Raw genomic sequence first — 14639 nt, 5'->3', positions numbered from 1 at the left:
AGTGCTGGGATTACAGGCATGAGCCGCTGTGCCCGTCCTGGTTCTGTCTTACAAATGTCACAAGGAGAAAGCTAGGAGAGGCCGACATGGGAGTGTGGTTTAAGGTCAGGGAAGACACACACGCATTTAAAGTTGAAAATAAAAATGAGGATGAGATTAAAGATATTTGAGAGAGTTAACATCTGTGGGAGTAAGATTTCTTAGATTAGAATGAGGCTATAAAACGTCAAAAGAGATTTAGTGAGAAGCAGTTTACTAAGAATGATAGGAAACCCACATGCATTGTCAAGACAAGTGGGAATTTCTCTCTCTGCCCTTTGACGAGATAATGATGATACCTCAGAATCCTGTCTAGTAATTCTGAAGGGCAGAGAAAAAATCGTGAAGGGGAAAAAAGAATCCCTGCCAAACCTACTTGGTGGTGTATCTCCCCATGGGGCGCTTACTCCAGTCTCACTGTTTGCATCTGCCGGGGTGGGGTTTTGGTGGATTTTGTCACTGCCTTGTCACATCTTCACTTGCCTCAGCAGCCAAGCACGCCTCATGAGCATTAGCCTGTGCCCGCCCTGGACTAAGGGAACTGTCTCGTCTCTTCCTTGAGGTTTTAGATGTTTGCACCCAGATAATGATTGAGGGCTTCTTGAGTAACCTCATACTTTAGAAACCCAAGATAAAAAGGGAGTTCGAAGGGGGCAGAATATGGGTAACCAGAGAGGCCCTTCTTTTGTTAGAATGGCTGAGCCATTCCCTCAGCCAGTATATGTGTCTTCCTTTTCCTTCCTGAGGAAGATCCTGGGGTCATGGATAGCCTTCTGTCCTGCAAAGCTGCTGCTGCCCTCTCTCACTCTTCACGTTCCTCCAACTCTAGCACCAGCTGGAGTCTGGAGTAGAGTCACTCAGGCTGTCCCTGCCTGCTGCCCTTTCTGTTTTAAAGGGTTTCACTGCCATCATTCCAGTGAATGAGAAAGAGCATGAGAAAGGAAAGGTTATTCTACAAATTCCACTGTGAAGGTCCCGATCTGCAGTTTCTCATCCCTTTGAAGAGATGGCAAACTGGCTCCCATTTTATTTTTGAGGCTGAGTTTTATTAGACCTTTGGTCTTCAGTGAACTAGGAAGGTTCAGTGAGAGCAAAACACAAGGTCTCTGCCATGGTCCCCTCAGGGCAGCTGCTGTGATACCGTTGCAGCTGGCTCCCGCCCTGTGTGCCTCGCCCACCTCTCCGGCAGGTAACTAACTGTGTGTTTCCTGGAGGTCATTTCACTGAACCCAATCTTTGTATTTTCCCTTTGATTCTTAGATTTTACCTGGAGTGAAAGTGGTTATTGTTAATCCTGAGACCAAAGGGCCGGTTGGAGACTCTCACCTTGGAGAGGTTTGTAATAATTTTCATTTTTACTCTGAAAAGTCAGCAGTAAAAATCTCTAGGGTTCACATTTTAGAAATCAGTAAAACTGTGGCTTTAGCTTTCCCCTGTTGTGAATGGAGTTAATTTTTTTCTGTAAGGCATGAGACTGAAACTGACAGAAGAGGGAGATTGAAACTGGGATCCAGGGAAGATTTAGGCACCCAAACTGGAAATAGTGCCAGATTTGTCCACTGACATGCCCTTAGCTAGAAAGGAAAGCAAATCCTACATGTTCCCATCTATTAAGGTATGAAACTGAAAGGAGTCACATATTTACAAATTTTTAAGGTCAGTCAGATGTTATATTGTATTCTAAAATGTATCCATGTTTGCATTAAAAAAAAGTATAGGCCCAGCCCTTTAACAAAAAATATTTACATATAAATACATATTACTTATATATAAGTATATAAAAATTAACTATATAAAATAGTTAATTTTTCTTCCCCCAAATCTTTGTTTTTGTTTTTTTGAGACAGAGTCTCACTCTGTCGCCCAGGCTGGGCTCACTGCAACCTCCACCTCCTGGGTTCAAGTGATTCTTGTGCCTCATCCTTCCAAGTAGCTGGGACTGCAGGCACGTGCCACCATGTCTGGCTAACTTTTTGTATTTTTAGTAGATAGGGTTTTACTATGTTGCCCAGGCTGGTTTTGAACTCATGAGCTCAGGTGATCCGCCCACCTCAGTCTCCCAAAATACTAGGATTACAGGCATGAGCCCCCATGCCCAGCCTCCCCAAATCTTTGAAGGATGCTGATATTTCATTACGTAGCTGAATGGGAGGAGTACTGTAAGTGCAGGAGCCAGATGACCTGGGCTCTGCCACTTACAAGCTTCTCAGTATTGGACAGGTTAATCTCTCGGGGCCTCAGTTTCCTCATCCATAAATAATAATAGCACTGGCGGCCAGGCACAGTGGCTCACGCCTGTAATCCCAGCACTTTGGGAGGCCGAGGCAGGCAGACCACGAGGTCAAGAAATCAAGACCATCCTGGCCAACGTGAGGAAACCCCGTCTCTACTAAAAATACAAAAATTAGCTGGGTGTGGTGGCGTGTGCCCATAGTCCCAGCTACTCAGGAGGCTGAGGCTTGAACCTGGGAAGCGGAGGTTGCAGTGAGTCGAGACTGCACCACTGCACTCCAGCCTGGCAACAGAGCAAGACTCTCAAAAATAATAATAATAGTAATAATAATAATAATAATAATGGCACCGTCCAGGGTGCAGTGGCTCATGCCTGTAATCCCAACACTTTGGGAGGCTAAAGCAGAAGTTTGAGGCCACTCTGCTTTGAGGCCAGGAGTTTGAGGCCAGCTGGGCAGCATAGCAAAGACCCTATCTCTACTTCAAAAAAATTTTTTTGGCCGGGCCCGGTGGCTCAAGCCTGTAATCCCAGCACTTTGGGGGGTTGAGACGGGCGGATCATGAGGTCAGAAGATCGAGACCATCCTGGCTGACACGGTGAAACCCTGTCTCTACTAAAAAATACAAAAAAAAAAAAAATTTTTTTTTTTTTTCTGAGACAGGGTATTGCTCTGTCACCCAGGCTGTAATGCAGTGGTGCCATCTTGGCTCCCTGCAACCTCCGTCTCCCTGGTTCAAGTAATTCTCCTGCCTCAGCCTCCTGTGTAGCTGGGATTACAGGCGTACACCACCATGCCTGGCTAATTTTGTATTTTTAGTAGAGATGGGGTTTCACCATGTTGGCCAGGCTGGTCTTGAACTCCTGACCTCAAGTGATCCACCCACCTTGGCCTCCCAAAGTGCTGGGTTTACAAGCGTGAGCCACCACGCCCAGCCTATTTTAAAAAGTTTTAAATGTTAATAGTAGCACCTACCTCACCTCCTGAGTAGAATCATTATACAATTAAATGTATTAACGCCTGTATCTGTAATGTACATGGAACAGTGTTTGTCACATAATGATTCTCAGTAACATTATTGTTAGCTATTGCTGTTTATATTATAAACTCAGACACCCCCTGGTGTTTCCCTGTGGGCTTCCACAGTTACCCCGGAAGCACAGAAATGATCCCTGATGTGTTCGTGGGACTCTGGAGGAGGGTGAGAAATGAGCCAGGGAGGCAGGGTAGCCTTGTGGGTGAGAGCACAGCCTCAGGAGCCACAAGAGCATGGGTGCCAGTCTCCTCATTTCTGCATGTTAGGTGAATTAGTTAACTCCTTGTTTTTTCATCCGTAAAATGGGAACAACATTGTGTGAACTATGTTGTCATGTCATAGATATCTGGATGGATGGAGGTTAGGTACACGATGAGCACCTGGTAAATGTCAGCTGCCTTTATTGATGCAGTTGTGCTGTTAATATAAAAATGAGATTTAAAAAATCAAATAACCTGATCCAAGAGAATTAATACGGTTGTGTGTCCCCAGTGAGTTGTGACCAAAGCACTTTTCTTGTAGATTTGGGTGAACAGTCCCCATACAGCCAGCGGCTACTACACCATCTATGATAGTGAGACTCTTCAAGCTGATCATTTCAACACTCGCCTCAGCTTTGGAGATGCGGCTCAGACACTCTGGGCTCGGACAGGATACCTTGGTTTTGTCCGCCGGACCGAGCTCACAGCGGCCACTGGAGGTACTTGTGCAACTACTCCTCCCCATTGACCCTGCTTTGTGTTTCTGTAGCACTAGCTGACCTCCTTCAGCCTGCCTTGGATTGTGGAGTGTGTGTATCTAGTTACTCCCTTCTGTGACTCTTAAACCCGTAAGTGACTGTCTCTTCATTTGGAGTCATGCTTTGCCCCTTGAAGAGTGTCTAAGAGGTGAGCGCTTGGGGCGAGCCCAGGAGCATCCCGAGCTGTGAGTCAGATGTGCCTGATGGCGAGTGAGCGTCCCTGGCTAAACACAGACTTTCAGTCCCTACGGGGCTGATTCCCCACCCAGGACAAGCATTACATCTTGTATCTCTTCTACCCTGCACACCACTTGGGGAGCAGGAGGAACGGCCCTATTCCCTGAGAAGGGCGTCAGTTCCAAGGAGCTATCTTGCTGAGGTATCGCAGTGCCTCGGTGTCTTGCATTGGACACAGCCTGCTTCCTGGCCAAGCCTCCGGTATAAGGATTCCCTCCTGTCACCCTCTGCCCAGTTGATTGTCACGGCTTCACTGCTGCCTGCCGTCACCCTTTCTTCCAGACTGGCACTCACAGCCATTTAAAAATACCCAACACTGACTATATCCTGCACTTGAAGAAGTGATATATATATAACCTGCTGAATTTTAAAGGCCTAAATTCTCCATAGTTCCATACTGACCAGCGTCCATAGTTCCCCAGATTTCATGGAGAGGCAGGGGCAACCCATGGAGCAGAGGGTGGCATCCCTGCCTGGTGCCCTGGTTTTGAGCCCACTTCTGCGTTTGCTGGGTGACCTTGAGCAATCACTTAGCCTCTGTTTCCTACTTAGAAAATGGGGATGACTATGTTTCTTGCCTCATGGAAATGATGTGAGATTAAAGGACGTGATGCATTTAGATGCCAAGAACGGTGCCTGGCACACAGGAAGCACCCATTAGTCATTCACTGCTGTGTTTCTGTTTTTGTCATCAGTCTTCATGAGCTCATCAGGTGATGGGAGCCTCTGCTGGACCTCCTGATCCTTTTCACTCCAACAGCTTAAATCACTTTGTTTTGCTGAATTTTTCGGAAATCTGCCTTTTTCCAGAAATTACTGCAAAGTCATCTTCCTTCTGTATCCTAGCTGGATTACAAGCCTGTTAGAAACGAGGACTAGTTTCCCCTATGTTCTACGACCCTCATCTTTATATCTGTATTCCATGAAGCTACCTAGAAAGAATGACACTCGTTCATTTCCTCTCCCTCTCAACTCCTCTCTTTCCTCCTCCCCTCCCCTCTGGCTGAGTCCTGTTTGTCCTTAAAAGCTCAGCTCTGCCCTCAGCTTTTCCAGGAGCCTTCCTTGACCCTTTGAGCTGGACTCAGTGATGTCCTCTGCCCCTCCGAAACTCATGCACACTCCTGTCGCTGGGCTTGCTACATTACAACGGAATGCCTCTTTGTGTATCTTTTCCCTGCCTCAACTGTAAGGATCTTCAGCGCAGGAATTGGGTGTTGTCAGCTTTGTCTCTCCAGCACATAACACAGTTCCTAACATGTAGTAATAATAATAATAGCTAATTTCTGGTATCATTTACAATGTACCACATACCATATTAACTACTGTGCATGAATTGACTCACAAATCCTCACAGCAGCCATTGATTATTATTCCCATCTCACAGAGGGGCAGTAGGGTTTAGAGCCTTAAGGAATTTGCCCAGAGTTGCACAGCTGGTAGGGGCAGAGCCAGGTGACAGGCAGTCTGACCCCTGTGCTCTGGACTCCAGTGTTATGTTACACTCAGTATATGTCTGAGCCACATTTCTCTCTTTTTCTTTCTGTCAGAGCGTCATGATGCATTGTATGTGGTGGGAGCGCTGGATGAAACACTGGAGCTGAGAGGATTACGATACCACCCAATTGATATTGAGACCTCGGTGTCCCGGATCCACAGAAGCATTGCTGAATGGTAACTCCCCCAGCATACACTGTGCTTCCCACTTCAGCTTTAGTCATAATCTCAACTCATCTAATTAATTGGTCATTGGGACCACATACCTACCTTGAAACATAGAGCTCCACAGGAGGAGTAAGGAAATAGACTGATTCTTGTCTTGGGTGTGCAATCTGCTGTGGCCAACAAGGCCTATCCACAGGAGCCAGATGAGGCCATGAGGCCCCTAGGGAATACTCTGATACCTTCTGTGGAATGCTGGAACTGAGTCCTTTTTTAGTGATAGACTCTCATAATGGGAAGGGACTAAAAGATCATTGATCTCTTGGAAGTCAGCGTAATATGGTGGAAAGAACCAGCTTAAAGACTCTTCTCATCTATAAAACACTCCCTCTGCTACTTCCTAATTATCAGAAGCATCAAATGAGAATGTGCTTTGTAAACTATTAAGTGGTAAGCAGATGAAAAGGGTAGTTGATATTATCTCATCCAGTTTCCTGCTCTTTGTAGGAATTTTACATTTTACCTGATAAAGGATCATCCAACAATGTATTGACTTAAAATCTGTAAAATTAAAACTGTGGTTTGGCCGGGCGCAGTGGCTCACATCTGTAATCCCAGAACTTTGGGAGACCAAGGCGGGTGGATCACTTAAGCCCAGGAATTCAAGACCATCGTGGGCAACATGGTAAAACCCCATCTCTACAAAAAAAATTTTTTAATTAGCCAGGTGTGGTGGCATGCGTGTAGTCCCAGCTACCCAGGAGGCTGAGGTGGGAGGATCACTTTAGCCTGGGAGGTTGAAGCTACAGTGAGCCAAGATTGTGCCACTGCACTCCAGCCCTGGTGACAGACTGAGACTGTCTCAAAAAAATAACAACAAAAAAAAATCTCTGTAGTGTTTACCTACTGGCTTTCATTCTGGGTTCTTAACCAATACAGAATCTGTTTGGTTTGTTTTCTGCGTATTTTAGTGAATGTGTCCCCACTTTTCCCCATGCTAAACAGCCACAGTTCTTTCGATGGTTGCTCATGCTTTCCAGATACTTCTTTGTCTAAAGATGCTCTTGTTGGCCGGAAGTGGTGGCTCACGCCTATAATCTCAGCACTTTGGGAGGCTGAGGTGGGTGGATCACCTGAGGTCAGGAGTTCAAGACCAGCCTGACCAACATGGCAAAACCCCATCTCTACTAAAAATACAAAAATTAGCTGGGTGCAGTGGCAGGCGCCTGTAATCCTAGCTGCTCGGGAGGCTGAGGCAGGAGAATTGCTTGAACCTAGGAGGTGGAGGTTGCAGTGGGCCAAGATTGTACCACTACACTCCAGCCTGGGCAACAGAGCGAAACTCTGTCTCAAAAAAAAAAAAAAAAAGATGCTCTTGTCTTCATCGGAGTCTCTCCCTAGACCTGAACAAGATTCTGACCAAGACAAGAACATCTTTAGACATCTGGAAAGCATCCAGAGAAGCTGGGTGCCGTGGTTACTTTGTCATTTTAGACATTTGACTCTTAATAGAACCAGATATTGTGTAATTGTGTACTTTTGTGGGGTTTTTTTTGTTTGTTTTGTTTTGTTTTGTTTTTTGAGACAGAATTTTGCTCTTGTTGCCTAGGCTGGAGTACAATGGCGCGATCTTGGCTCACTGCATCCTCCACCTCCCAGGTTCAAGGGATTCTCCTGCCTCAGCTTCCCTAGTAGCTGGGATTACGGGTGTGTGCCACCACGCCCGGCTAATTTTGTATTTTTAGTAGAGAGGGAGTTTCTCCATGTTGGTCAGGCTGGTCTTGAACTCCTGACCTCCGGTGATCCGCCCACCTCGGCCTCCCAAAGTGCTGGGATTACAGGCATGAGTCACCGCGCCTGGCCGATATTGTGTACTTTTTTAATTATTGGAATTTGTTTTGTTTGTTTGTTTTTTTGTGAGACAGAGTCTCACTCTGTCACCCAGGCTGGAGTGCAGTGGTGCGATCCTGGCTCACTACAACCTCTGCCTCCCGGGTTCAAGCGATTCTTCTGCCTCAGCCTCCCAGGTAGCTGGGACTACAGGCGCACACCATCATGCCCGGCTAATTTTTGTATTTTTAGTAGAGACGGGGTTTCACCATATTGGCCAGGCTGGTCTCAAACTCCTGACCTCATGATCCGCCCACCTCGGCCTCCCAAAGTGCTGTGATTACAGGTGTGAGCCACCGCGCCCAGCTAGAATCTGTTTTTAAAGCAGTTTAGGCCTGCATATCAAGTCAGGCCCTACTTTCTAACCCAGTAACTCCACCCGGTGGAAAGTGGCTTATGGTCCTTTTACACAATAGAAGACACTTGCACGTGGGGCACTAATAACTCATGTGAGTCAGACAGACTGTCTTCCTGTTGGGTTTAAGAATACTGCTTAGGGTGGTCTGAAGGTAGTGAGTTAATTCAATTGATTGTTCATAGTCAATTACAAACCAATCAAACTCCTTTGTTCTACTCTTTTCCTCTTTCTCACTACTGCACTTGACTAGTCTAAAAAGAACAGAAGAATATTATATTAGTCAAAGCTCTTATGGGGCAAATAACAGGCTCCCTTCAAAAAAGCTTAAGTGAAAGAATACCTGGCTATCTCAGAAGTGCCAAAAAAAAACTAACTCTGGGTCTCAGGAAAGGTAGAAACAAGGGAATGGTAAGGCCGTCAGGAACCACTGTCCCCTTACTTTCTAGAGCCATATGGGCATTCCCTTCTTTCTTTTTTGCCTCCCTGAAGAGGGATTCTCTCTGCTTCATGCTCCTGGCTACCCCAGAATATTCAAATCCATGTCATTGGTTCAAATGACCAGCTAACAACTTTTTTTTTTCTTTTTTTGAGACGGAGTCTCATTCTGTTGCCCAGGCTGGAGTACAGTGGCTCACACTTGGCTCACTGCAACCTCCACCTCCTGGGTTCAAATTATTCTCCTCCCGCAGCCTCCTGAGTAGCTGGGACTAGAGGTGCCCGCCACTACACCTGGCTATTGTTTGTATTTTAGTAGAGACGGGATTTCGCCATGTTGGCCAGGCTGGTCTCGAACTCCTGACCTCAGGTGATCTGCCCGTCTCAGCCTCCCAAAGTGCTGGGATTATAGACGTGAGCCACCATGCCTGGCCTGACAACTTTAAATTACACTTTCAAACTCCCAGGAGATTCTGGACGACTCAGCTGTGTTCACAGGGGCAGGATGTCTCTCATATATCTATATATATATTCATTATATAATTTTTCCCTTGGTCTTATCAGGTGAAGTTAAAAGGTGTCATATATTGTAGACATGACTGCTGACCTTCTGGTTGGGATCGAGGGGAGAAGGCGGGGAAATGGGCTAAGTCTGGGACAGATGCTATAAAAAATAACTGAAAAATGTAGTGACAAGTTAACGAACTGTCATTGAAATTTCAGTGCCGTGTTCACGTGGACCAACTTGCTTGTGGTGGTTGTGGAACTGTGCGGCTCTGAACAGGAAGCCCTAGATCTGGTCCCATTAGTGACCAACGTGGTCCTGGAAGAGCATTACCTCATCGTTGGCGTCGTGGTTGTGGTGGACCCAGGTGTCATCCCGATCAACTCCAGAGGAGAGAAGCAGAGGATGCACCTCCGTGATAGCTTCCTAGCTGACCAGTTAGACCCCATCTACGTGGCTTATAACATGTAGCCAGCTTTGTGGGGACTGCAGGGGGCCATTCAGAAGAATCACAAAGACAGAAGACCTCTGGCTAGGAGCAGGCTTTCAAACAATGTGAAATAAGCTGAGATGGCTACATGATATTCTTCATCTCATCCTGTGGGATTCTGCAATCATAAAACACACAGGAAAGGGGAATTCTGTGCAGGCAAATGAAAAAAATGTTAACATTTGGTAGACATGTGCTTTGATATAGCGTGAGCAGCACGTTACTAAAGCAATTACATGCATGTTGCATTTTTTTCATCTGTTGTACATACTTGTATTTTTATCTAATGCCGTTTTAGAATTTTCTAAGAGAATTTAATGAATTCACATGAAAGGGGCAGTCTGAGTGACACAGTCCCCACTCCGTACTGTATTTTGCCATTCTGCCGTAGCTAGATGTTCTGTGGGGTTTGTTAACATGGAACTACTCAGCTTTCTTTCAGTCAACCCGTAAGCAAATCAGATAACCCACTGACTATGAGAATTACTTTATATAGATAATTATTGACTATAAAACATTTTGACCAGTGTCTTACAACATGTACATAAGAATACACATAATTCAGCTAGAGAGTTGAAGAATTGGCTTGTATAGTTATAACAACCACAGTAGAAACATTTCTACTTTGAGAGAATTTCAATATTCTCTTAATGTTGTGTAATTGATTAGGTAACTAAAAAGTGCAAATTGTTGGCAGGTTTTGCTGCACATTGTTCTTTGTCTTTGTTGGCTGGTATATTTTATAAACTAGAGCTGCCTATGTTTGTTTTTAAAGCTCGCATTCCCGGAATCAGCTTAGGCTTCTATGAATTCAGCTTGTTTCTAAAAGCTGAAAATCTCAGTTTAAAAATCAAAATGTTAACACAAAGCTAAGATTCATCAGAGCCCACCCTATTCTAAGGAACCACGATAACTTACTCTGGCCCCAGTTTTAAAACGATCTTTCAGATTTACAGTGACTATGTAAGAATTTAGGATTTCCTCTTTTCCAGGCCCATTGTAAACTGTGTCTACAGTTTATCCACAGAACTTCTCTTTTCTGAAAACTGAGGAGTGTCCTCTGTTCTTCCAGTTCATGAGGGCAGGGGGTTTAAAACAAGAATGATAGGCCAGGAAGGCAGTGGGGATCCACCGTCACATGGAACTGTAAGGCCATATAACTACACAAAACTGACCAATCTGGGTTGCCAAAGCAGCCAGGCTTATGCTGAAACCGGGGAAGTCTGACGTATGCAGGAAATTCTTTTGAAATAACTGTGGTGCCCAGGCCAAGCAGAATGAGACAGGACTGAGTTTGGCCTCTGACTCGGTTTCCTTTCTTTGGTCTGATACTTCATGTATTTGAATATAGTTAAATCTTATTATTTTTTTCTTAACAGAAATATTTTTAAAAACGAAAAAGTACTCAAAAGTGAAAAGAGTTAACTTGTTAAAGCAGAATGGTTCTCTTTGACCCACTCTGGTCTATTGTGTAAATATTTAGACTATTTTAATAATACATATTATTTACCCCACTGTAACATCATGTAAACTAAGTATGTTTTTAAACAATTTTTAAGACTTGTAATTACCCTGAAAATAAGGTTTATAATGCAAAGACCAGCTCCTTTGCGGTGGCAGTGCTCTGGGGCTGCCATTACACGGCCTTCTGACTAAAAGCCACTTTGTGACTCCCTTCACGTAATCCTCTTTTCCTCCCCACTTCTCCACAGAGGGCAGAGCTCAGGACATTTGCCAGTTCCAGATCTCTTTTTCAGCATTTCGATGGAATTAATTTACACATGATGAGGGAAGTCCTAGGATGGACAGGAAAAAAAGCACTTATATTGGGGCACACAGGAAATCCCAGTGTCTAGAGATGGTTTGGTTTGCAGAGAACACAGCCTGATACTTGGAAAGTAATTTTCTTAAAACCATTTTTAATGATTCACTAAACAAAGCAGGGGATCCTGAAGCTAATATAAATAAGTCTAGCTCTATAATCCCCAAGTTCTAAAAGTTATGGTTAGATGCTATTCTGTGGGTTGCTTTGGTAATTCTTACTAACACAGATTAGGGTATAGGCATCTAGAGATGCATGGTCCACTGTAAATACTATAATGAGAGCCACATCTGTAATTAAATTTTTCTAGTAACCACATTTTTTAAAAGTAAAAAGAAACCCATGGTATTGATTTAAATATATTTTATTTAACCCAATAGCTTGAAAACACTATCATTTCAACATAGGATCAATATAAAAATTATTAATGAGGTATTTTACTTTTTTTCATATTAGGCCTTTGAAATTCAGTGTGCATTAAACACATCTCAGTCCAAACCATCACCATATTTCAAGTCTTTGTAGCCAAATGTGACTAGTGGCTACCATATTAGACAGTGCAGATGTATACTCATTCCTTCAAATACATTACTCCGTTAATCTCAAAGTGTGGCCAACTCCCAGTTACTTAGAGGCTGATTATCTAGTTTTGTAGTTCCTCAGGCCTCTAATTATTATTATTATTTTTTTGCTTTCTGCTTTATTGATCTTTTGCATGTCCCCCAAAGCCAGAATCTGCTCATGGAGGAAGGAAGGCTAAGAACTGTCCTTGAGGAACTTCATCAGTAACTCTGGGAAAGCATCCTGTGGAGGGAGAGGAGAGCCCAGTCATTTGCTTAGATGATGTTTGTGGGATCACCTGCAGATTTAAAATCTACTGTGCCACAGACTCGAGTAAGAAAATATTCTCTTGATGACACAGTGCTCCTCCTACTCTATCCACATTAAGTAGCACCTTTGTGGTGGAACTGATTATTAAGGCAGGCCTGAAAGGCCATTACTAATAGAAACACAGCCTTTCCAATCCTCTGGAACATATTCTGTCTGGGTTTTTAATGTCTGTGGAAAAAAACTAAACAAGCCCCTGTCTCAGTTAAGAGAAATCTCTTGGTCTGAAGGTTTCTGAACCTCTTTCTAGTTCTCAGCAGAAGTAACTGAAGTAGATCAGGAAGGGGCTGCCTCAGGAAAATTCCTAGGCCCTAGGAGTTCACTGACACCTTGGGAAGGACCAGCATGCTAATCAGCATCAGTGAATCCACAGTCTTTACTTCCTGCCTCACAAAGGGCCAGGTCTCCCCAGTGCCAGGTCCTTTCCTCATGAAGTTGTGTTGCCTCAGGCTGTTTAGGGACCATTGCCTGTCTTGGTCACTTGAGTCTGTCTCCTTACTTTAGTCCCTGGGCAATGCTTGCTTAATGCTTTTGTTGACTCAACAAGGGCCGGAGGCCTTAGGTTTTCTATTAAGGCCTCTGCCCCAGGCATGGTGCTCTATATCTTGGCCAAATAAATTACTTTCCTTGAATATCCAGGAATCTTTTAGACTAAAGCAATGAGGAGTTATCACCTCATCCTCAAACTCCAACAAGATCTATGCCTTAGTGTTGTTTTTGTTGTCTGCTTTGATTTAAAAGCAACAGTATTTGGAGCAAGAAGCTGCAGTACTCCAAATACACAATAGGCCTTTTCTTTATCATTCATACAACATTTCTGGTTTAGGTGTATGTAGATGGGCTATGTTACTTGTCCAGAGAAAGAGACTGTAAAGATACAAGAATAATTTTTTAGTCCTAAATGCTGTTTTGTTTACTTTCTGTCAAGATATTTACCCGTGTCAAATTCAAACTACAGTACTGTGTAATTATGTATAAAGTTTTTTTTATTTATTTGAAGTTAGACTAGATATACATTTTTAAATTTAACATCTGGCTGGACAGTGTTCTATTAACTCACTGAATGTGTTTCCTTTGTCTTGTGTTAATAAATATTGATGCCTGATTCTGTTTAATCCTTCACACATTGGGTGGAGGCTAAGGAATTGATAGATTTTAAATTTAACTTTAGATGGTGAGACCCATTGATAGCTGGGGTGGTCTAAGGAAAGTGAGCACAGAGATCCAGAGTCAGCGCTATTAAAGGATACTAGGTTAGGGACTCAGGGTGTCACTTTGAAAACTAAGGAGCCTGTTGTCAGGACTTTTCAAGGTAATAATTATAGTTTAGTCTTCCTCCCACCCATGTAGTATTTGGTAGTTGTGTTTTATTTTTTAATTTTTTGAGACAGAGTCTCGCTCTGTCACCCAGGCTGAAGTGCAGTGGCTTGATCTCAGCCCACTGCAGCCTCTGCCTCCTGGGTTCAAGTGATTCTCCCAAAGTAATCCCTAGTAGCTGAGATTACAGGCATGTGCCAACATGCCTAGTTAATTTTTGTATTTTTAGTAGAGACCGGGTTTCATCATGTTGGCCAGACTGGTCTTAAACTCCTGAACTCAAGTGATCTGCCCTTCTCAGCCTCCCAAAGTGCTAGAATTACAGGCGTGACCCACCACGCCTGGCCTAAACTTGAATTGTTTCTAATCTATAATTAGGCTGGATTTTAGCTTTCCTAAAATGATATTTCACTTGCTCTTCTAATTCCTGGTTTCAAGAAACTTGGTGGGAGCCCATCAAATTGTGCATGTATTCAAACACCGAAAATGGTCCTTGAATTATTTCATTGCTCCAGACTACTCTGGTAGCTGAGAACATTTTTTCATGTCATAGACATTTATGCCTACCCACTAAGCACTGTGATAAGAGCTGAAGCCAGAGAGGAAAAAAAATACCAAGTCACTGTCCTCAAGGAGATATAGGATAACAATCACAATACAATACAAGGGTTAAGAACAGACATGCATTGTGAGAGCAGGCAGGTGAGGCACATAGTCTGATGGTAAGGGAGGATAGTGAGGAGTAGGAAACCTCTGACCTGGGTTTCAGAGGATGAGACAGCCAGATAAGATAGTGAGCAGGGGCTGGGCGCGGTGGCTCAAGCCTGTAATCCCAGCACTTTGGGAGGCCGAGACCATCCTGGCTAACAATTCACCATCTCTACTAAAAAAAACAAAATACAAAAAAACTAGCCGGGCGAGGTGGCGGGCACCTGTAGTCCCAGCTGCTCAGGAGGCTGAGGCAGGAGAATGGCATAAACCCGGGAGGCGGAG

The 14639-nt window shown here is 44.1% G+C and overlaps 1 protein-coding gene across 5 annotated transcripts in view; it reads left to right on the top strand.

The window, feature by feature from the left end:
* The window catches only part of DIP2B (disco interacting protein 2 homolog B), a 269875-nt gene extending 256441 nt beyond the window's left edge, over positions 1 to 13434 (top strand). For 4 of the 5 annotated variants that reach the window (XM_033222100.1, XM_033222099.1, XM_033222097.1 and 1 more), the window contains 4 exons: positions 1300 to 1374; positions 3829 to 4006; positions 5830 to 5953; positions 9348 to 13434. In XM_033222100.1, the coding sequence (XP_033077991.1) occupies positions 1300 to 1374; positions 3829 to 4006; positions 5830 to 5953; positions 9348 to 9600 (630 nt within the window). In that variant the 3' untranslated portion in view covers positions 9601 to 13434. The remainder of the gene's footprint in view (positions 1 to 1299; positions 1375 to 3828; positions 4007 to 5829; positions 5954 to 9347) is intronic. The other variant, XM_033222098.1, reaches the window with a different exon arrangement.
* Positions 13435 to 14639: the final 1205 nt, after the last annotated feature.

The sequence above is a fragment of the Trachypithecus francoisi genome, unplaced genomic scaffold, assembly GCF_009764315.1.
Source record: "Trachypithecus francoisi isolate TF-2019V2 unplaced genomic scaffold, Tfra_2.0 Lachesis_group11, whole genome shotgun sequence".
Lineage (NCBI taxonomy): Eukaryota > Metazoa > Chordata > Mammalia > Primates > Cercopithecidae > Trachypithecus > Trachypithecus francoisi.
This window is presented reverse-complemented; position numbering and strand designations above follow the sequence as displayed.